The sequence below is a fragment of the Cyanistes caeruleus genome, chromosome 1 (genome assembly GCF_971803275.1).
Source record: "Cyanistes caeruleus chromosome 1, bCyaCae1.hap1.1, whole genome shotgun sequence".
Taxonomy (NCBI): domain Eukaryota; kingdom Metazoa; phylum Chordata; class Aves; order Passeriformes; family Paridae; genus Cyanistes; species Cyanistes caeruleus.
This window is the reverse complement of record NC_141701.1, coordinates 8,846,381-8,870,001: the sequence shown is the minus strand read 5'-3', so window position 1 is coordinate 8,870,001 and position 23,621 is coordinate 8,846,381. Positions and strand designations below refer to the sequence as shown.

Below are 23,621 nucleotides of genomic sequence, written 5' to 3'. Positions count from 1 at the left end.
GCTATTGTAGCTTTGTATAATAGGTCAACAACTATGGAATTGTGTGTTTCAGAGCCAGAAGGGTAAGAAAAATATCAGTCTTTTGGGATTGGGAGCTCCTGGGTTTCTAAAGCAATAACACAAAAGTAGTTTAACAGGGAATGTGTACCAACCAGAATTCTATATACAGTGGGATTTGAAAGATTTTTTTTTTTTTTTTTTCCTTTTTGTCCATGTGGCACACTGATAATGCTTCAAATTCATTTGGACAATTTGGGAAAGTCTATTTTATCACACTTGAGTAATAACTGTAAAAATAAATTGAATTTCATTTGAACATTTCTAGATAAAGCTCACTGGGTTTATGAGTATTTTCTGTTTGAGTCTTAGGCACTTTATAATACTTACTCACCATTTTTTCCTTTTTGGAGGATTGGATAGCTTTGGTCAAAGCTGCTGCCGCAGCAGCAGCCAAGAACAAAGCAGGAAGTAAACCTAGAACCAGTGCAAACAGCAATAAAGATAAAGAGGACAGAAAATGGCTAAAAGTCCCTTCAAAAAAGGAAGAAACCTCAACCTCTACAATCATGCAGGAAGTCCAAAAAAAGGAAGAGGAGCCTACATCTAGTGACACATTTGGTAAAAGCACATTCTATAAATACATCTGTAAATTGTTTTTTCTGTAGTGTTGAACTCCTGTTGCTAATTTTGCGGTTAAGTAATAACCAATATTTCTAGAGGAAAATGTCTCATTTGCTATTATGATAACTTTCTGATACATAATGGTAGTTGGTTCAGAAACTATTTTTATCAGATAAATCTAGTTCAGTCAGCATTTACTGCTTGTGCTAAACTTCTGACTAGCTTTATCAAGAGCAGAACATAGCTTTTTATTGATTTCATTGTATAATTTGGTTGCTATTCTTGCATCTTCTCTTACTTGTGAGATAATCCCTGATCTCGTTTTAAGAAAAAATTCCTATATGCATGATATATCCATATTCAAGGCCGTTTGAAACTGTATCTGAGTTGATAAGATCTGTTAATTTTAAGTCTTTAATGCTAATTTCTCATTCAGTAAAAATTACCAATTTTGAGATAATCTCCATTTATTGTTTCATTACGTAATTCTAGATCTTCAGAATGTGTCTTTTTCCTTTTTTATAAACATTTAAAGTTTCTTTACTAAGAAATTTAAAATATTCTAGTAGCAATTCTGAAGTATTTAAATATTTTGGGTATTATGCATTTATTAGATGTGAGTTAATGAGGTTTTTCTTATGTTTAGAAGTAGGATTTCCTGTAGTGGATGTTCCAAAGATGGCCTTTGTGCAGGCAGAGAGCACTTTATCACACAAGAGGAAAAGTAATCTAGGCAACTCATTTCAGGCAAAGAGAGCTCGCCTAAACAAGATCACTGGTAAAAGACTTTTTTTGTTGTTGACTTTGTTCCTTTTTAATGTAGTGAAATATTCATGCTTATAAAGAAGATACTGAAGTAGGTTGCATTTGGGTTTATAGAACTTCTTAAGATTGTCATGAATTGCATACTACCACTGTAAATTAAAGCTATGGTTAGCTGTGGAGAAACAGAAAATATTTTTTCGTAAAGTGAAAATGTTGCTAAAAAGAGTTTCTCATTTAGAAATACACATCCTTACAAATTGAAACTATAAAGACCTGATTTTTTTTTTCAGTGTCTAAATTCCCTACCTTTATTGCTCAAAGGTATTAATGGAAAACAGGGATGTTACTACAGAATACATGCTATACAACAGGAAATTGAATAACTTATCTTTAACATTGAAAAAATGCATTTATTCCAGAATTTAATAGAAATTTACTTGCCTTTGAAAAAGTTATTTCAATTGATATTCCTCTAAATAAGATTATTGTGCTGCTAGCTTTGATCCTGTCAGTATTTAGGAAAAAGTTTTATGTTTGTACCTGTGCTGGGAAAGTATCAGTTGCATTTCAAAAGCAAAAGGGTTGGAAAAAGTTGTGAAGTCCCTCCATTAACAGAGGAGCTCTTGGACACACTGTAAGAGAGGAATTCATTCCACTCGTTATTCTAGTCCATAATATTTCATATGAAGGCTGGTAAACTTCTCTGTGCTACAAACGGGAGGGTTTTTTTTTGTTAGGACTTTTTTTGCAAGTAGATAAAAATTCTTACTTGTTTTTGTAAAACAAAAATAATCAAATTTGCTAAATTGCATTGTGAGAGTTTTTTTTAGTACTTGTTTTGGCTTCTCCAGCCTTGCATTGGTCTGCAGTGGAGGATGTTTAGTCAGTTTTCTTATGAGAGTGGTTCTGTTTCAGTCTGTCAGTCAGTAAAAATAAAATGGCCCAAATCATGGAATGGTTTGGGCTGGAAGGGATCTTAATGTTCACCTACTTCCAACTTTGCTGCCATGGGCAGGGACACCTTCCACTAGACCTGGTTGCTCAAAGCCCCATCCAGCCTGGCCTTGAACACTTCTTGGGATGGGACATCCACAGCTTCTCTGGGCAACCTGTGCCTCACAACCCTCATAGGACAGAATTTCCTCCTCGTATCTAATCTAAACCTACTCTCTTTAAGTTTGAATCTATTCCCTTTTGTCCTATCATGACGTGCCCCTTCTCCAGCTCTCTTGTAAACTCCCTTTAGGCACTGGACTATAAGGTTTCCCTGGAGCCTTTTCTTCTCCAGGCTGTACAATCCCAATTCTCTCAGCCTCTGCTCACAGGAGAGGTGCTCCAGCCCTCTGACCAGCTCTGGGTGCCTCCTCTGGGCTCATGCCAGCAGGTCCTTCCTGTGCTGGGACCCACGAGCTGGACACAGCAGTGCAGGTGGGATCTGAACAGAGCAGAGGGGCAGAATTACTCCTTCATCCTGCTGCCCACAGTGCTTTTGATGCAGCCTAGGAAAGTGTTGGCAGCTCATGTCCAGCTTTGCATTTGCTGTCCAGCTTTTGATCCAAGAGGGAATGAAAAGGAACTGTTCTTTTTGTACAAAGGAAGCAGTCTTTATAAAAACCCATCTTCTGCCTCCAGGATTGTCATTCCCAGAAGGCTCCTTCTTTGGTTCCAAGTTTTGTTAATGGATGTCAAATTTATCAGCCCCATTTCTACTCTCCTTTCTTATACTACATACATTTTCAGTTAAGTTCCAATTTAACTGCTGCCATGAGCAGTAGTAAAGATACAGAAACTAGAAATGTGTATCAACAGAGCCCTGTTAATTTCTTTCCAGTAGGAGTTAGTAGCAGAGATATCAAAACCAGCTGAAAAACCTTTACCTTTACAAATTGTATTTGCCTGTGGATAGATTCTTATTATCTCAGAAGAATTATGAGAATCATAGTAGTGAGACAGGTTCATACAGACTGAACTGAATAATCAAACCATGATTTTGCAGCCATTTGACTGTTACCATTTTAAAAACAGTGTGTCTGTCTCCACAAGACATACTTGGCTAGCAGACAATGTGTTACCTTTCAGTGAAAGTATATTAATCCTTTAACTACAAGATGAAATTTGTCATGCCTTGTAGATACTTCATGTATCTGTTCTCAATTTAACACACTTCTGCAGTTCATACCAGAAAAAGTCTTTTATAACAGTACATTTTGAAAATGTGACTGCTAATGATCAAAATTTTTCTTGCCTCATGTTCTTTGTTACACATTAAATAGTCATACATACAATATACAATATATTGTATACCAATATATGCTTGCATTGTTTCATTTTTGTCTCCAGCACAAGCCTTTAGATTTGAAGGAAGGCTGAGAATCATGCTGTCGTACTCATCAGAGTGTCTACAAAATAATCAAAGCATTGTAGCTGTTAGGGAAACATTTACCAGGTTCTTATGGTTGTACTGGGGAAATAGTGCAAAACACTATTGCAGGAGGCTGTATGAGGGGAACTCCTCCCTACGTTTTAGTTCAGCATTCAGCATTTGATGCAGAAGGGTCTTCTTGTCTGCCACAAGGCCCACAGCCGCATCAGGTGTTCTTTGCTCACCATTCAACAAAATAAAATTACTTCCTTTACCCCTTCTTTTGCTACTAGCACTGGTAGCAACTACATTTCCCAAAGGTGAAGAATACCTCCTGCTAAGCACATATTAATGCCATTTTCCAATCAGTTTCTGCCTCTGTTGGAATGTTTGCTTCCGCATCTTCTCCTGCTGTGTTGGTACCTAAAACCAGGTAATAACTGCAGTGAGCTTGCAGAACAAAACATTCCCGGTTCACTGTGCCACTCCCTGTTTTGCTTTCTTAGATGCTCTTACAGACAGAGGGTGGTGAACCTGTAGTCCTGGTTTGCAGTAGCTTTTGAGATGGCTTTGTCCTGCAGGCTTGGGGCCTGGTTAGAAAAAACACTTCATGGGGTAGAGAAAAAGGAAATCATAAGGATTGTATATATTGGCAGATCTGAATCTAGATTCATTTAATAGCTTGAATTTCTGAGCAGGGATCATCTAGCTAGAACGAAAAATTGAGAATCTGAGAATGCTCTGGGTTGAAAGAGACCTTAAAGGTCATATAATTTCAACATTATCCACTAGACCAGCTTTCTCTAAGGCCCATCCAGACTGGCCTTGAATTCCCCCACGAATGAGGGACTCTTCTCTGGGGAACCTTTGGCTTACAGAACCATAAATGCACCCATAAACTGTAGTTTTGTTTTGTTTTTTTTATTTAAAACTCAACTTCACTTGATTTTGAAAATGATTTTGTGCTTTTTTATATAAATGCATGATGGCAAAGATAAAGAACCCTGCGATTTTTGCAACTTGATTTAAATAGGATAATTTGAGTTAAAAATGTTTATTTAAATCCATAAGACCCAAATCTTTTGTGTGGTCTAATCCAGAATTAAAATCTTACCTGATAATTTTATTGGTTTTTATCTAATAGGATTAAGTAAGTTTCTACTTTTCAGTTAACCTAAACTAAAACATAACTTAATCCAACATAAATAGTAAATGAGATAAAACACTTGGTGTTATGCTGAGTTTTTTTATTTTTATTTTAATGTCTTGAACAGTTCCTCAGAGCCAGACTTCACTAATTTATAATTCATTGGACATTGTGACCTTTAAATTAATTTTGGCCATATGAAAATTTTTATGGAATGTAATAGCAATTCTCTCTGAATTTGTCAAGTTATTTTTGAGGACTTCAACTCCTCACTCCCAATATTGACCTTCACAGAGATTATAATAGCGATTTTTATTCAAATTTATATTTTTTAGGTTTTATCAGTTCTCTGTTTTCTTAATCATGTAGAACTTCTTCTGTCTCTGCATTGTTAGACAATTGAAGTTGTGTGAGGTACAACTGAAGCTATTCCCATATGCTTTGCTGACAAAGCTTTCTTGTATTTATATTCCCCTTGTCTTTACAGATTTTTTGTAGTACTTATTGTACATAAATTTGTAAATAAAGTTACATACTCTAATATATTATTTGCTCCCAATATGGTCATCTTATTGAGGTAATTTGGGAGCTCCACTACTAGGAATATTTGTTTGGAAATTAAATCCCTTGTTGTATTATGTCTGAGAAAGGTTTGCATCTGTTATAGTTAAGAAGTAGTAATACAAACTGTGATGTGAATTTCTCAAAGACTGGAAATGGGAGAGAGTTTTGTAAATAATTCTGATTTCAAAATCTATTTCTGTGTCATACGTTTGGTTTTAAAGCTCAAGTGCTTTGGCTTTGGAAGGATGGCAAGGCTTTATTTTAGAATTGACAATTTTATTTTCTTGTCAGTAAATATGCCAAGGAAATGCTTCCTATATAAGCATGCCATTGTTGGAATGTCCTGTAACTTTTTGGTTTTTCTAATTTAAAGTGGTCAGCTTTGTGTGGAGCCATTTCAGATGGACTCATCTTGTAGATTTGTGCAGTTCATATTTCTTGTCTCAATATTTTGCTTCTTTTTCTACAAATTCGTATTGTAAGATACTTCTAACTAAAAATATCTGCAACTTTTCTCTTAAGGTTTATTGGCATCCAAAGCTGTTGTTGCAGATGGTGCTGAAAAAAAGGAAGGCAACAAAGAAACAGCTCCAGTCCTGGAGCAGGTATGAAATGGTAGAGTTTGATTCTTTTGCAAAGTTCCCACTGGAGTGTGCCATGGAGATGTAGTACCTACAACATTAAAAATTTCCCCTTCAGATATAACAGGGAACTGAAAATTTCTTATGTTTACATTTCTGGCAGAGCCAGAAATATGGAATTTAATTGTCTCTAAACGCAGTGTTGACTTGAATTTCAATAATGAGCTTTTGTGTTAGAAAACTAACAGAAAACAAAATAAAGTCTCCGTGTAACAAAAATGAGGAGACCAGTGTCCCCAGGTCCAGTTTTATAGCTGGAATGACAACTGGCTTAGAAACAGGCCCTTACACAAATTTGATTTGTGTTTGAAACAGGGTTTTTGACATCGCATAGAACTTCTTTTAAAAGAAGTTTCTTTTATATTGTAAGAATTTGGTGTTGTAGGCTTGTATGTGTTTTATGAACTGCTCAATGAGCCATACATTTTGCAAGGGTGTGTATTTTAATAAATACAAAAAAGAAACTTTTAAATAATGTTAAGGGTCTGATTTTTAAACCTGCATATTGGCAGGATCTGGAGGCTGCCATTTTGTCTTTGGCTTGTTGCACTGTGTTCAGGCATTGCTTGACTCCGAGCTGTGCATTATCTTGCACTTTTAAAGGGCTGAATGCCTGAGCATGGTAAAGCAAGCTAAGGATGAACAGTAGTCTTGATTCAGGACATCTTTGTTTTCCACTTATTTAAATCAGAGCCTTAATGTATCTTTAATACAGCTTTTTTGTATGCATTTTCATTCTCCTTTAACAGCAGCATTTGAACAAAGTAGCCTTGCTGCCTGCAATTCTTTAACAAGCACTTCTGTTCTTTAGCCCCGGCACACTCTATGAACAGTCCCTACCCCAAACCTGATTTGATATTTTGGTTGTACTGGTTCTTTAGAGCTGATATATAATTGCATTGCTCTGGTTTTTCCATTGATGCTGCATTGAATGAGAGTCAATGGAACCTGATTTTCTGTTTTTGATGCTGTCACTGTCAGGGCCAGCAGAGCCACTGCAGTACCGATGCATTGACCGATAGTTTGCATAAAGGTTTACAGTGTACTGACATGACATTCCATTTCTCAAATTTTTGCATATTAAAGATGCTATGATTTTCTTGCTACTGTGTGTGATATTTTCAATGTGCAAAAAACTGTGAAATGGCTTATAGCATGTTGTTTTTGGAAGAATCATTACAATGTAAATCTTGCCATGCAGAATCCCATTGCGGTAAATGGGACTTTGTGGTTTACATAGACTGTGTATGCAACAGTATAAACTGCAGTGCATATTTACTATAACCTTTTTGTTATTTCTTAGACTTAGTAACTCGGCTGTTCCTGTTTTATTGATCAGATACAAAAAACAGATGTCTCTGTCATTGTTTACATGCTAATGGTCTGAAAAACCTCATTTTTTTGGAAATAATAGTTAAGCTCCTTTAAAGAGGCATCTAAAATCCCAAATTGTCCTATTCATTTGCATCTAACTAAAACCAGAAACCTTACAAACATTTAAATGATTGACTGTGGGGAGGAAATGTTTTGAGCTTAAAGCTTTTTTTGCTGAGTTCCTGCCCAAAATGAAATTAAAATGGCCGAGTTATAAACCTCCCTAAAAGGTTTTCCGATAACGAAGCTGACATTCCGTAGAGGCTTTGTCTGCTACTGCTATAAAATTGAATGGATGAAATATCTTGTAGGTTTTTTTTAATAATGTAATACAGAATATGGTAGAAATATTCAGGCCAATAGCCGAAAACTGACTCTGTTGATGCAAGTTTTTGTTTATATTTATACATTTTTAGTTTACAATTGTCTTAAACCCACAACCTCAGACAATTAGTTGCAGATACAGTAGTTTATTTAATTGTATTAGGGTATGTCATGTTATATTTCCTTTTGACCAAGACCTGAGTAGATGGATAACATTAATTCATTAAGGTTTTTAATGTTAATTTGTCCTGTTAAGAGGTTAAGCACCTTATCAAAATCTTAATTTAATTTTTTTAATCTTGTTTAAATAACTTTGTAATTTGAAAGTAATGGATGCTGTAGTATGTCTTTCACATCTGTGAAGATGAACAATAAAATTGTTTATTTACAAGTTACGACTCTAATTAATTTCTGGTAATACCTCTCATAACCAGCATAGGTATACTCTACAGTTCATGGAATATTTTATTTAAATGAATAAACTGCACTTAGTATGTGTGTAATGGAGTTATTCAAGGTAGAACTGATGTCTGCTGAATGGGATGTTTTGCACCGGATCTTTACAGGGATACTCCCAGCGAGCCGTTCACGTAGCATTCAGGGGCGCCCTTTTACAGACAGAATGTGCACTTGTGGGGATTTGTTTTCCTTTTTTTTTTTTTTTTGTTTTTCCTCCATTGGAGCATGGAAAATTCTAGTGGAAAATAAAATTGCAATTTCTGACAAAACTCAATAATACCCTCAAATCACCAGAGACGTGATGTTTCTAGTTTGGATAAAGTGGTGGCATACGTTCTAGAAATACCTCTCTGCTTTGTTAGTTCTGGTTTTATTAGATGGTACTATGCTGTATGATGCAACTGGGATGAGAAGGGAGACAGGCCTAAGAAATTATATTCAGATATTGTAGTTTGCCCTTATTAGGCAAGTTGTAACACATGCACAGTTTTGGTAATGTAGGAAGAACTTCCAGTGAAAAATTTAAAATGTTAATGTCTGTCAATGCATGCTAATGGTCTAAAAATAGTACTGTTTGTGTTAAGAAGGATGAAAATTGAGGAATTTGGCAAGATGCATTATATTTTCCTTCAAAAACTGTTTTAACTCTTTATCTGCTCATTTTCCCCTGACAGTTAGCAATCTATTTAACCCTGTGGTGCTAGAAGTTGTGATTTCTTCATGTTTGCGCAAACATATAATGTGGTGAAATCCAGACTCCCAGCACTGAAAGGGGTTGTGTTGAGAGTGTGCTCAGTATTGGAAACTTTTCATTGTTTCAAGCATTCCCTAAAGGAGCATTATCAACTTTTTCAGGTTCTCAAAAATACAAATTCCTTGCTAAATATAGTGTTCCTGAGGAACTGCCTAAAGTTTTTATTTTTTGTGGGTTTGGTTTTTTTTTTTTATATTTTTTTTACCTCTGATTGGGGAAATGACTGTGTAGGGAAAATCTTGTCAACTTTTTTTTAGAGCTGCAATCCTTTTGAGGAAGGATTCTTTGCTCATAGCAGTGCCAGAATTCTGGACAACACTCCGAGTCATGATTCAGAGCAGGCAGCCCTGTGAGGAGCAGGGAGGAGGACTTGAGGATCCTTCTGGGTCCCCTCCAGTGTGAGATACTCTGTGATGGTGCCTCAGTGTGTGTGTTCTGTCTTGGAACAGATGCTCTCCAGGTTCTGCTTGGAGACTGCACTGACAGTGAATATGAAAGGGAAAACTAAAAACGCTTCATTGAATTTTTAAGGAAGAAGGAAAATGTTTTATTTTCAGTTTTTTTCAGGTGTTTCAATTAGTAAGAGTTGAATATTCTGAATACTGAAAACAATTGGTAGTGCTCCTTTAAAAAAAGCAAAATTTAATGTGATGCATTTTAAATAGTTTTCATTTGTACTTAAAATAATGTTGCTTTATTCTGTGTTTGATTACTAAAATTGCTTTTAAAAAGATCAAAATAGAATACAAGAACTACAACGAAGAAACTGAAATAAAAGTATCAATTTTTTATTATTTATTCAGGAGATTGCACCTAAACCACAAAGTCAGAAAAAAAATGAAGCTGATATTAGCAGTTCTGCCAACATTCAGAAACCTGCACTGTTATCCTCAACTTTGTCTTCAGGAAAGGCTCGCAGCAAGAAATGCAAACAAGAATCTGGAGATTCTTCCGGGTGTATAAAGCCCCCTAAATCACCACTTTCCCCAGAATTAATACAAGTCGAGGATTTGACGCTGGTCTCTCAGCTTCCTTCTTCTGTGATAAATAAAACTAGTGAGCACAGACATTTTAAAAAGAATACCGTAACTACTTATAAGAGATATACAGAAATTTCTTTGGTTGTAAATGGCTATTGCTTTTAAAAATGAATCTGCTTTAAATAAAATGTCCAAGTGGGAGAATTAGGGGTAGCTCCCTATTTTAAAAGTCAAGTCACATACTAAGGCATTTGAATTACTCTACCAGAAATAATACATTTAAATAATATACTGATATTTATAGAGTTGTGGCTTTTAAGGGTTAGCTTTACCTCTAGCTTAAATCTCCACACTAGCATTAACAGTGATACAGGATAAATCAAAGCTCCCTTCTGAAAAGGGCCTGATTCATTAAAAAGAAAAGATGTACACTTTGGTGTGGACATTTCCCTCTCTGAGAAACTTCACCTTCAGCAGGCTGACACTCTGTACCTGTTGGCTGTGGCAGTCGTCACCTTGTGTGATATTTCCTCCAAACATGATGTGAAAGAGAAGATGGGTTCAAGATCTGTGGTGGAGAAACATTAAAAATTGGTGTTTCCTTGTCCTAGAAAAATTCCATGGGTGTTCAGCTTCTTAACATGTGTAACTGATTTTCCAAGCACAAAAATAGTTTATCAGAAGACTAGGGAAAGCTTTATTCTGCATGCTTGAATACACTATTTTTTGTGATATTGAAATATTTGAAATATTAAGGTATTTCTATAATTTTTTTTTTGAGATTACATTAGTTTTTTTAGGTTAGTGTTGCTTAGTGTCAGGTTCTTTGCCTAAAGAACATTAAATGGTGAGGCCAAAGGTTGACATAAATGCAGGTTTCAGTAAGTCAAATGCTACATCTTTTTTTCACTTTTAGTATAGTGATTGAGGATGGAAGACTCAACCTGCATCATGTGTTCCCCTTAACTTTGATTTTGTATTTTCACTTATGAGATAAGTTTCTTTTTTAATCTTTGCTCATAGATAACTTTAAATAAGTGGGAGAGGGAGAAGTGCAAATTCAGCCTTCTTTATTCAGGACACATTGGTAAAAATTGTATTTTGTCCCCACAAAATGTTAGCAGTCATCCATATTGTAATACACCTTCCATCCCCACCCCTAGAGCAATGGTAAGTAGTTTTCCTGGAGCATGCTTATATTTTGGATTAAATTCAACTTCTTGTTGGACTTCTATGTAGCAATATTTTTTTAAAAATAGGTAATTTAAAGCTTGGTTACTTAGTAGCTTAGATCTTGTTTGTGTTGTCTTTAATTTTTGGTTCCAAGTTTTTTCTACCTCTAATTCAAAGTTAGTTTTGCTGTGTCTTAATTTTTAAATCTGTATATCTGACTAAAAACTGCTTACAAAAAGGAGAGAACAGTGATTTACAGTGTAATAGCAACTTAAGTGTTTTTCTAAGGCAAAATTTTGTAGAACTGGGTAATATTGAAGAGGTGTAGGGGAGTGTGGGTTTTTTGTTTTTAATGAATCAGGCCTATATTAACCTATATCAATCCTCCTCCCCCGTTTGGTTTTTTTTAAGTATAAAGTTCTGGAGCCTTCTTACTGTGCCATGCATTGGCAGCGTGTGTTTGAATTTCAGCTGGGGTATTGATATCAGGTTATCAGAAGGCAGGAGGTGGGATATAAAATTAAACACTGTTTTCAATTATTTTTTTAAGTTATATGTTAATCTATCCATGACTTTTTAGAGCTTTAACTGTGATCATTTGTTCTGTTGTTTGTTAAATCCTATTGCCCCCTTCCATTATAAGTAACCTGCTGCCTGGGTTTTAAGGGGAGGGTTGCTTACTATAAAAACACTGCTTGCCTAAAACAAACACCTTTACTGGTGGGGAATTAGGTGCCCTAGTAATTTATAATAAATAAGCCAGAATCATGTCTTGAGCATAAATCTTTCTTTGTTCCTGGTAGTCACAGTTTTGTAATTACTTTTACCAGTTTTGCTGTGATTATCAGCTTTGCAAATAAGAGCTGTTTAAAGCACTCCCCATCTTTAGATCTCAAATGCTGCGGTAAGATGATGGTGTATCTCTCTGCTTCATGAACATTGAAAGATCTCTTTTTAGGTCCATCACAGCCAGTGAGTTCCCCTAGATCCTACAAACATAGCCAACGGAGAAGAAGATCACAGCGTTTAGCCACTTGCTCCTTGCCTGATGATTCTGTAGAAAAAGTTTCTTCTCCCTCTTCAGTTACTGATGGAAAACTGTTCTCCATCAGTGGTCAAAACCAACAGTCATCAAAATTGGAGGGTAATGTATCTTAATCTAATAAAGAACTGCCCAAGAGAAATTGAATCATAAAAAGTAGACCTTTCATGGTTTTCAACTAATGGGATATTTTGAACTGCTGTAGCTAAAGCTGTTTGCTGTTCCTATGTTATGTAACGCTGCAATCCAGACTGTTGTTTGTTGGACCCATGTGTATTTTTTAATATGAGATTTTTTCTTTTATGTAGTACCTGATGTTGCTCATGTGTCACTTGAGAAGCGTGGACCATGTCTCCCTCTTGATTTAAGCCGTAGTTCGGAAGTTACAGCACCATTATCTGCAGAATCCACTTTCCGTAATGAATATCCCAGTAAAGACAAGGAAGATATTCAGATGATTACATATCTTTCTTCCAAAGCAGTAACTGATGGAAGAGTAGCTACAACAGCGTCAGGTAAAGAGATTCAGTATACAACCAGAGAGATTTGTAGTTGTAGGGTTAAAATGTGTGTATTCAATCCCATAGAAAGAGGGGATACTTTTTATTTTCTTTTCTGAACACTCAAAAACCTGCCTCTCTTCTGGACTCCATTCATCTGCATATTCTTTGTCTTCACTGGCTTACAGCTGCTTTAGCACTTCTAACATGCCTTAAGGAGAATCTGAGAGTGTGGAACGTAGTAAGCTGTATTTCAAAAATTTTTTTGCAATTGCTAAAAGTTGTAAAAATAATGAACTGATTTTTTATTAACATACTAATTTATGGTTTCAGCTTTAAAAAAATGCTGTTCTCCAAGACAGTCATTGTTCCTCTGCTTTGTGTCTGTTTGTGGTGGAAATTCTGTCCTTCACTTGCTACACTTAAAACTATTTCTGAAAAATCCTCAAAAACTTTTATATAGACTTGGTCACCCTCAGCACAGAGCCCAGGGCTGCAACTCTGTGCTGCCTCTCCCCTTGTAACAGTTTACTGACTACCATGGTTTACATGAGACACTTGGATAGAGGTAACCAAGAGATTTGGGAAAGGATTTTCACAGTGGACTTTAACAGTGGGATGTTTTCATATGGTGTATGCTAGGTGTTCATATAATTTTTTCTAAGTAAGTCTTGTATGTGGGTATCATACTGTTTTTAACTGGCTTCCAAGAAAGAATTCTCTTAAAGCCTTCTTTTGTTTTGTTTTGTTTCATGAGAAAATTGTTCAGAAAAGTAAGAAGAGGGGAAAAAACTTCAAATTATTATATTCTGCTCAGAAAATTTTTTATAAATACAAGTGATAGTAAGGGAGGACAGCATGACCTTAAATGATAGAGATATGACACTTAAACTATATCTTAGTCTAATAATCTATGAATGTCTTAAACGAATTTGTCAAAATAAGGGCTATGGGTATCTCTAGTGAGCCACCACTTAAGCTTTTTAAAATATTAAAATATTACTTAATTACTAGAGTGGAACCATGTGTCAGTCTTCATTTGCCCTTGATACATGGCATAGCAGCAGGATTACAGATTCCTGGGAAAATGACTTCTATAAAAGTCCTTCTTATGTCATGTCTTCTGCCACTAAGAGAAGTGCTTTCGGGAGTTGTGTATTTGCCCACTCACTGAACAAGATTGTAAAAGAAAGCAACAGCTCCCAACAGCCATCTGTTTCCTGTTTGGTAAAACTCTTTTTCAGTTACTAGAAATTTAACTTCTGGCTTTTCTGCTATATTTTCTGGCTCATTTTACATATAGCTGGTAATGCTGGAAGTTGCCTGCTCCTGTCATGGGCCTGTCTCGGGGCAGAGTGAGCCAGTTCTAAATCCAGCACTCAGAAGTGCACTTCGGACCTGATTGTTGAGCTGGGTCTTCGTCTTGGCCACAGCTGAAGCAATAAAATAAAGAATAAGTTTCTTTTAGAGCCACCTTCATTTAATGACTCAGAGTTATGTGACATGTCCACACAGTTTATGTCAGGAAAAAATTCTGTGATAAAATTGTCTGTTGTTACAACTTGACTCCATAGTGGGAAGCCAAAAATGTGTGCAACCTCTACCATAGGATAGAATTCATACTGTATATAAAGCTTAATGAATCTTTTCTTTAATCTCTATATAATTTTAAGAGTTACAAGTTCTAAAGGAACTGATTTGCCAGCTACATTTTTTGTCTTCTGTTTTTTTGCCTTCCAGGTACATGTGTTTTGTTCCTAATTTTCATGTATTACAGTTATCCTTCACACAATAAATGGAACTGTGTCTTGAGCTTTCATACTGACTTTCTGTCCAAATGTCAGAAGTTTTCAGTAGGTTGCATCATGTAGCCCAACAGCTTCTTGAGTATCAGCTTTGTTGCTGAAAGACTAAACTAAGCAGTTTGGTATTTTTAATTCATAGATTTTGTGGCAGGTTTTGGATCTCTCTGATTCTGTCAGTGGTGTCGCTAGGACTATAACTAAAATTCATATGCGTTTTGGGTTCATCCCAGTCTTTTAACTCTGGTGAAACATGTTTATCCTCATAATCACATAGGAAAAAGAAAAATGTCGCTTTAAAGTTCAGGTTTGAAACCTCTGGAGTTAGTCTACACTACTGAATAAATTTGTGTTCTCTACTTTAGAAGGCATCATTTTGCCTTTGAAACAGCACAGGTTGTCAAGTCACATTCCTGAAGCATCCCTAATTACACCAAATTTGTGTATGCTTCAGGAAAATAAATAGGATCCAGTCTTTCTATCAGTACTTTCCTAATTATCTGTTTAAACAATAGCAAGCAAATATATACAAGAGAGGTGCTGAAAGCTTTCCTTTCTCATTCCTGTAAATTCTTGAAATATCTGAGAAAAAAGTTAATTTGAATTATGCAGAAACACCTACCTAAGTGCAGTTTAATATACTACATTGTTTAAATGTATGCATTGTGGCTCTATCCATTACAAACTGAGAACTCTGGTTTGAAATCTAAACTATTTTGTAATTGTGTTTTCTTAATCTGAAAGAACTGTTATAAATCTGCATCTGTTTATGGTGTTTCTGCTGTTAAGAGATTATTAACACAGTCTGGACATTCTTAGAGTTCTAGATTTTGACATCACTGCAGATTTTGTTAAGTGCACATAAGTTAGACCTGCTATCTTTGTAATCATTGAAATAGATAACTGTGAATAGTTTCAGAGATACCTTGTGATGGTATTTAGCCTGGAACAGCCTGGTCTGATCCCTGACCCTTCTGTAACAGAGCTGAACTGGTTTAAGTCCAGAGATGCAATTTGTGATGTAGAAATTTTGACTTCTGATGGAAGCTATCAGTTGAGTCAATTGAAAAAATTATTTGGTGTTGTTAAAAATTATGCATTTTAATTACTTTATTCAGAAGGTACTGACTTGGTATTTTCAGAGGAGAGGGACTAGGTGCACTGAAGTGCAGATGCATAAATGGCGACTCATAGTATTAGCACATAGCTTTCAAAATCATTGCTCAAAATAAACACCTTCTCATTTTGTAGAGGCAAAATAAAAACTATGATGATTCCCTCAATTCAAAGGCTCCATGGAAGTACTGTGCACTTTGACAGACGCCTGTACACTACCCATTAGTTATTGATCAGAGGTACTGCTTTACTAAAATATTGTGAGGTCCTACTTGCAATCATCTGGTACTGCACACACAGAACTAAGAATCTTTGCTTTCATTTGCCAAATTGCTTAAAATGCAGATAACTAGTCTTTGGTCACTTTAGTATTTCAAAGACTTTAAATCCACAGTCAATCAGAATACTTGCAAAGTACAGTAGTTTTGCCTTTCTGAGTATATGAAGTTTAGGTCTTTCTGTAGTTGTGCTTATCTTTAAATTTGTGATCTTTTCTCTTGTTTTCCGTAACCCTGCACCATTTATGTTACTTCAAATTTTATATATTGAGCAAACATAATTTCAGCAAGCAATCTGGGTTTTGAAGTTTAAGTAAAAGGAAAATATTGTTACACTTTCTAATCTAACAATATAATATTTATAATGCTGATATAACAATATTATCACTAGCTGTTATTTCCTTTTCTAACACCTGTAGATGATTTTGCTAGTAGGGTAACATTAGGTTAACTATATCGGTGAAATTTGCATTTAAGACTGAAAGCAAAGAAACATTGCATACTTTTATATAATTTCCTTGGTAACAGTTTAATGCAGCAGGAACAAGAAACAGCTGATGTACAAAATTTTCAGAAAATGAGATCAGTCACTTTTGCCAGTCTTACTGGTTTACCTTGCTTTTAAGAGGGATAACCTATTGTTCATTTTGTTACTTGCTCATGTTACTTTAGGAGTGTTTGTTTTACTTCAACCATCTATTAACAGTCAGATTTACTGCCTAATTTGAATGCCTGCCATTCTAATCTCTGCCCTGAAGTTCCCACTTTAGGCTGGTTATGAGGCAATCAAGAACCTCTTTATGGGCTTATTCTTCCTAAAGACATCATTTTGGGCAGGGTCCAGTATCAGTCTGTGAAATGCAATTAGAAGTCTGTTTAGATATAAAATTGATCATATGCACTGGGAATTCAAAACACTACATTAAACATGACCAGCATGATTGATATTTCTATTGCAATATGATTTAAATTGTATATTAATGCAGATAATTATGTTTATGATATTATTTAAACATGGAACGTCATGAAATAGAATATCAGTCAACAAAATAAGTTGCTTCAGATTGCTACAAATCATTTGAGCTTGTAGAATTGCAATAAGCAGTACCACTGCAAGCCCTGTTGTACTGTTGTACCTAAGGCACAACATCCTGTCCTGTGCCTGTACTTGCATGAGGGGGCTTGTGTCACTTCTCTATGCCATAACAGGGGAGGTAGTACTGGAAACATGTTATAAACTGGACTGGGAATGCTGTGGTTTGCATTTCTTTTTAATCTGAAATTAGTCTTCTAGTGATAAAATTGATCTTGGAATGGTGACAAAATCAGTAGTTTACCAAGTCTAATCTCTGGTTGTCTTTCTCTGTGCCGAGTGTTAACGGCAGACCTCCCACGTTCACTGTGTGGGAGGTGGCTGGCTAGACTCCTTAACAGGAATAAAATTGCAATTAAAAGTAGCAGTTAAAAAAAAAAGCTAGTAGTCACATAGTTACTTGCCCTTTTGACTGACCACCTTGTCCAGTTTTGTGGTTATGTGTAAGGCATAGTGATTGCACAGTTGAAAAGCAGACTTTGCAAGCTTTTACACTTTATGTAGGGTTTGAGAATTTAAGATTCTTTATCTAAAATGATTTTCAATTAAGTTAAAGTCGAGAATAACATTGCAATGTACACAGGCATAATAGTTTCTATTTTCAAGTTACTATAGAAAGGCAGTTTGGAGAGTTCTGACAGCAAGATGGGTATTTGCTTGACTGGGGGGATTTCTGCCCGATATTCGTTACTGCCCTTCAAACAGTTACTGATTACTTTGTCAGATGTGCTTGTGTTGAAAATTATTGAGATGCTGAAATCTGTTGTGTTGTGCCTGTTGGAATGAAATCATATTTGGATGTCAGGTCAGGATTTCTTCTCAATAATAAAGTTTAAATACTAATTCATGTAATGCTGAGACGAAATTTCTTTTGAGATTGCTTGGATGGGGTGTTCTCACATCTTTTCATCAAAATGGCAGTGATCTAAATGAATTACGTGCATTTGGGTGATCCTTTTGCGCTCTTTTTAGAAATGAGACAAGACGTTGATAGCATGATGATGTGGGAAAGTGTCACTTTTCTTTTACTAATGTGCTAAAATATACTTATTGCTCTACAGATGGCAGAACAGTTCAGTCCTGTAACAGAGACAAATGGTAATTAGGAAACCCAAGAAAGGAATAATTTGGATAGTGTTCTGTGTCAGTGATAAGTATTCCAAGCAAGCTAAATGCACTTGAAATACAGACAAAGGCTAGAGCCTTAATCAGTCTTGAAAGGTGAGATGGTTGATTTGAGGCAGTAGAAACACTCAGGTAACCCCAGGTGTGGCCGTGCAGCTCGAGTTGTGTGGCAGGAGCCAGCGCACAGAGCTGAGCAGCTGCTGCTGCCTGGGTTGCACAGTACAGAGCTGTGCTGCAGCTGGGCACACCTGCTGTGTGCTGTGAGAGGTGATGCACCACTTGCTATTGTTCTTGCTGGCCCTTCAGCTTTCCAGCTAGTGGCATTTTGGTTGTGTTCCCAGGAAGGCTCATAGCAGTGGGTGTTGTATGAGCTGTATGGTATCCCAGTGGAATTGGGTTGGTCTGTCCCTGTTGGGAAGGCTTGAGGTGTTCTTGCCTTTTCCTCAGAATCTTTTTATGACTGATGAATTTACTAAATTATCTTAATGATGCTTATTTAATGCATTCCAGCTCAGCTCCATATTTTGTCTTGTTGAATATCTTGGCCAATAGCAGGTATATTTCAGAACTTTTTTTTTTACATGCTTATGCTTTTGTTGGGGGTCTTCTGTTGAGGGACACCAAAGGTAAATGGTGCCTCCAAGTGTTTACAGCTAGCATGGAAAAACCTCAACACTTTATGACTTCACAGAGCTGCATTTTTGTACAATATGTCCTTGGCATGGTCCTAAAATGTCCTCAACGGTCTGATGAAAATTAGGCTTTCTTAATTAGACAATAGATTAATTAGACAATTAGACAATTTCTTTGTCTAATTGGACAATTTGTCCTTTGTCAATTTGGACAATTTTCTTAATTAGACAATTAGATGAATACTGGAGCTCTAACAATATTGATGGACACAGTAATAGAGAGTTTTGAATTACCTCAATAATGTTCTTTATAAATAAATTTTATTCTACTTTGATTATTTAAAAATTATAAATATTAGCAGTGAAAATTATAATTTTGGTTTTGTTTCGTTTTCAGTTTGTTACTTCCTAACTTGCATCAGATAAAGGGCTAAAAAAACAGCTAAATATTTCACTGAATAAACTCTTCTAAATAGTATAAGATAAGAATTGTCAGTATACGATGCCAAATTCTGGCAAATCACAGTACTTGTACATGTTATTCAAATGTGGATTAATGAAAGAAAGTGAATTATTTAAATATTATTAAAAGCAATGAAAAATTCAATAAGCAGAAATGTTTTATACGTAGGACTAAAAATGTGCCAGAGCTTAATTTCTCTGTTAACATAATGGAGCATTAACTTAAATGATACTGACAGTGTCAGCGCCTTTAACTGTTACTCTTGATGTGGTTTCCTATTATAGTGGGAACAAAAAGAAACAAAAAGGCTTAAAAGTGTCAGCAAAAGCACACTTTAACCAGTACAGGTAGTAAAAGTGAGTGCAAATTCCAAAATATAAGAAGAAACATTTTGTGGCATGTATTGTTTTGTATGTAAGACTTAAGATCTAGGCATTCTTGTGCAGTAATGATTTGTTAAGTGTGATGAAGGTATGACCAATATTGACATTTCAGTGATCTGACCCAGCCCTGGCTGGCTGCAATCCTTATGGAAAGCCGAGTAAATCCATCTTCTTGTTTTCAGTACCCTTGTCCCATGCACATGCCTTGCATCTGAAAATGTCTTTAACCAATAGTCTCAAGTTACCCAAAGGGAATAGCAAACAAAAGAGGTTTTCCACATCAGTGAGCTCTGAAGGGACAGAGGTACAGAGCTCTGTGCCCATAAAGGAGAAATGTTTTGAGAGTCTGAAGGAGAAAATATTAAAGAACGTGATTGAGAAGGACAAGGATTCAGAAGTTGGTAAACTATAATACTTTTTGTTTCCAGTGCTTTAGACAATAAAAATAATTGTAAAATGACATTAAAAATACGTATGTTGTTTGTATGTTTCTTACCATTGTGTGCTGTTAGGATTTTTTACAGTCTAATGACTTTTACAAGAAATTAGGTCATCAGCCAGACATTGGCCTTATGTGATATATTCTTCAATTTGCAGGTGCAGCTAGAATGGAAAGAAAAGGAAAACTGGAAGAGAAAAGTTCTTCAACATATGGTATGTAGAGAGCAATATAATTTTTATGAAAAAAAGAAAAATTCTCTAACACTTCCTGTCTCTGAAGAGCAAATGTAAAAGCACAGAAGATTTCTTGGGCCCAGCTGCACTTTTTGTTTGTTAAGGACTTAAAAAAGACTCTTTATGTACATGACAGGTTTGTAACAGAAGATAAAATGAAGGTGCCCATAGCAAGGAGTTTGAAGGATCCTAAAGTACCTATAAGAGGCCCACTGCTTCTGGATTTTCATTTGACTAGATTTCTTTTTTAGGAGAATGTGTAATACTGGCTATTTCATTGTACTTTCAGATTTGAAATGGGAGGAGCAAACAAGGATTACTAGCAACACATTTGTCAATTTGTGAAATAAAATACAGATTAAGAGGACTCTGTTTTTATCCTGTCTTCAAAATAAAATAAATTATTAGAGACTGGCTAGAATTCAGAAGTGATTCTAGCTTTTTTCCCAGGAGTAAAGGTTTTATCTCTGTATTCCCCAAGAAGATACGACTGCTCCAATTTCTGTGCAGGAAAAAATCCTGGCTTTGAGGCCTATTTTTTGTAGCAAGTCAATTTCCTTGTTTTTTGTCTAACTGCTGATAACTTAAGAAATTATTGTGGAGCTAAAATGTGGGATGTACTTTGTCTGGGGAGAATTAACAGGATAAAAAGAATTTTTCAGAGTCAAAGTGCTTGTTCTCGTGTGTGGACAGTGCCAACAGTGGTTAGAAGTGAACTGCAGCGTAAAAAAGTATGTCAAATTCCAGTCAGAATCAGTTTTCTGTGAGGATGCCACTGTATAGTGCACAGTGCTGACAGCAGCAGCAGATTGGTGATACTGAATTTCCTCCAAATGTCTTTCTGTAGGCCTAATAGTGTTTCTAGAACAATGTAACCTTTATAACTGGGAATTTTGCACTTATGAAAGCTTTTTCTCTTGCTCAAATATTTTTTTTATAAACTATAAGTAAAATAGAAGTTATAAGTTATTTATGTAATGTTATGTATTTTGTGTATTTTGCTGTATTTTTTCTGCATTGATATCTTACTTGGAAATACTTATAATGATAAAATATTTGTCAAATGAGATTTTTTTTAAAACTATCATACCAGCAATTAATAAGAGGTGTGTCCAAGATAACAAATAAATTAACTGAATTATTTTGATCTGACTAGACTAGAGCATTTGATTTTGAGTACCTTGTTTAGGTTAAGCTACTTTAAATTGTTTAATTTTTATTGCAGGTAAAAAGAAAGAAAAAGAAAAGGAGAAAAAGGAGAAGAAGGAAAAAGATCATAAACCAAAACAGAAAAAGAAGAAGAAAAAAAAGAAGAAATCAAAACAGCATGGTAAGTTGAATTTAGAATTTTTTAAAGTAAGTAAAACCACTCAGAGTATTTCTAGCACTAGATAGTAAAACTTGTTTGTAAACAATATGAATGTGAAATGTCCAAGAGTAACTTTTTGCCTTAAATATGAAAGGACACTTGGGACTTCTTTTTTCTTGCATTTATAGCCTGTCTCTCTCTATGTGATAGACACACATATTTCACAGATGTTTCTTCTTCCTCAGAAAGATATGCTTGTTGTTTTCATCTCTTTAAAATAATTTGAAACTCTGTATGTATGTCATAGCTATTTTGCTTGGACATTAAAATTATTGTAGTGTTTGTTGCTGCATTTCAGTGATTTGTTGTATGCAGTGCACTCCCTCTTTAACAGTTACTCATTCACAGCTGAGGTTGATGTCTCTGTTATAACAGCCTTGTCTGTTGCCTTGACAAATGGGGTTTATATTTTACAGATTATGTGTTTCTCTGTCCAAAATTTGTGCTACAACATGAAAATGCTTCCAGATCATGCAGTGCTTTAGTGTCAATTGTGGGTTTTGTGTACTTCATCTTTATACTGGAATAATATAATTTTAAGCTATAAACTTCAATTGCTTATTTTACTTAAATATCATTGGGAGCTTCTTAACTCGCACTGAGAAGGCATCTAGGTGTTTGCAAGAAGATACTGATGAATGCTAGGTATGTGCTCGGTATTGTTCTTTGGTTTTATCTTCTTGTAGTCATAAGGTGATTAGTTGTGGGCTGGGTTTTGTGGTTTTTTTTGTTTTGTTTGTTGTTTTTTTGGTTTTTTTCATCTTTTTATTCCTTTTTGCCAGTCTCGAAACTTAATAGCTTGGCAGAGGTACCAAAATTAGATTCCATTTTCTAGGAGCCTTATCCAGTGTTTCTAAATATGAGAAGAAAACATGCCAAATGCCTCAACAAATAGAAATCTTAAATCCACATGCAAAAAGCAGTTTTATTCTTTGCAAATTCATTGTGTGAAAATCTGGGTTTAACAGTACAGAGGTATTAAATTTGGACTGTCTTTAACTGGGGAAAAATTTAAAATACTCCAGTAGATTCTGACTCCAGTGTCTGACCCTGAAAACCCCATCTGTCATAAGAAACAGGACTCTCTCCAGGACTTTATCACTCCATTCTAGTGTGGTGTGGACAGAAGTGTAAGTGTGTGAGGCATGATCCTTTTGTTTGAAATGAAATTGAGGTATCTTGGGCATAAAAAGGGTACAGGTACACTGTCTGCCCCAGGTAAGTTTTGAACAAGGCTTTGAGGCAAAACAAAAAACCCCAGCAAAGACTGGTTTTGTGCTCTGAGTGTGCGTGTGACTTACTGATTGTATAAAACCCATGTGTAGCAGAAAGTAGGCAATGCCTGTTATTTATGCTGCTCTGTTGCAGTGAGGCTGAAAGCCATGCAGCATGAAGTAATCAACTCAGCTGCTCCTTGTGGATACACTTGGGAAATGCTGGAGATGGTGTGCTTTGGACAGAGACAGTAAAGAGGAAAGTGGCTTCATGGAAGGTGATCTAGGGGAGAAGGATATTATAGAACCCATAGCAGGAAAACTGTAGTGACAGGTGGGAGCAGGAATGCTTCCTACTGAAGGATGAAAGTGTAGTAGTCTGATTACTTGCTTATATTTGAAGTACTAATTTTAAAGAGTAGCAAATGGGTAGCTACTTGTAATTCCTGATTGAAGCCATGGGCATAATCCGGTGCGTCCAGAGGAAGGCCGTGATGATGATCAGAGGGCTGGAGCAGCTCCCCTATGATAAGAGGCTGAGAGCCTGTTTTAGGCTCTCTTATACAAAAGAGAATGCTGGGAAAAGACCTTATAGCAGAAAGGATTGGGAGGGACTCCTTAACTGGGGATGTAATGATAGGGCAAGTGGTAGCAGTTTTAAACTGAAGGAAGGTAGATCTAGATTAGATTAGATAGTCAGAAGAAATTATTTTCTCTGGGGCTGGTGAGCCACTGGAATGGGTTGCCCAGAGAAGTTGTGGATGT

At 35.8% G+C, this 23,621-nt stretch overlaps 1 protein-coding gene across 8 annotated transcripts in view; it reads left to right on the top strand.

Moving 5' to 3' along the window:
* The window catches only part of PHF20L1 (PHD finger protein 20 like 1), a 57,050-nt gene that overhangs the window by 15,383 nt on the left and 18,046 nt on the right, over positions 1–23,621 (top strand). For all 8 annotated transcript variants that reach the window (XM_086878543.1, XM_086878512.1, XM_086878533.1 and 5 more), the window contains 8 exons: positions 411–618; positions 1,268–1,399; positions 5,982–6,064; positions 9,815–10,067; positions 12,123–12,308; positions 12,515–12,721; positions 20,196–20,252; positions 21,499–21,603. In XM_086878543.1, the coding sequence (XP_086734669.1) occupies positions 411–618; positions 1,268–1,399; positions 5,982–6,064; positions 9,815–10,067; positions 12,123–12,308; positions 12,515–12,721; positions 20,196–20,252; positions 21,499–21,603 (1,231 nt within the window). The remainder of the gene's footprint in view (positions 1–410; positions 619–1,267; positions 1,400–5,981; positions 6,065–9,814; positions 10,068–12,122; positions 12,309–12,514; positions 12,722–20,195; positions 20,253–21,498; positions 21,604–23,621) is intronic.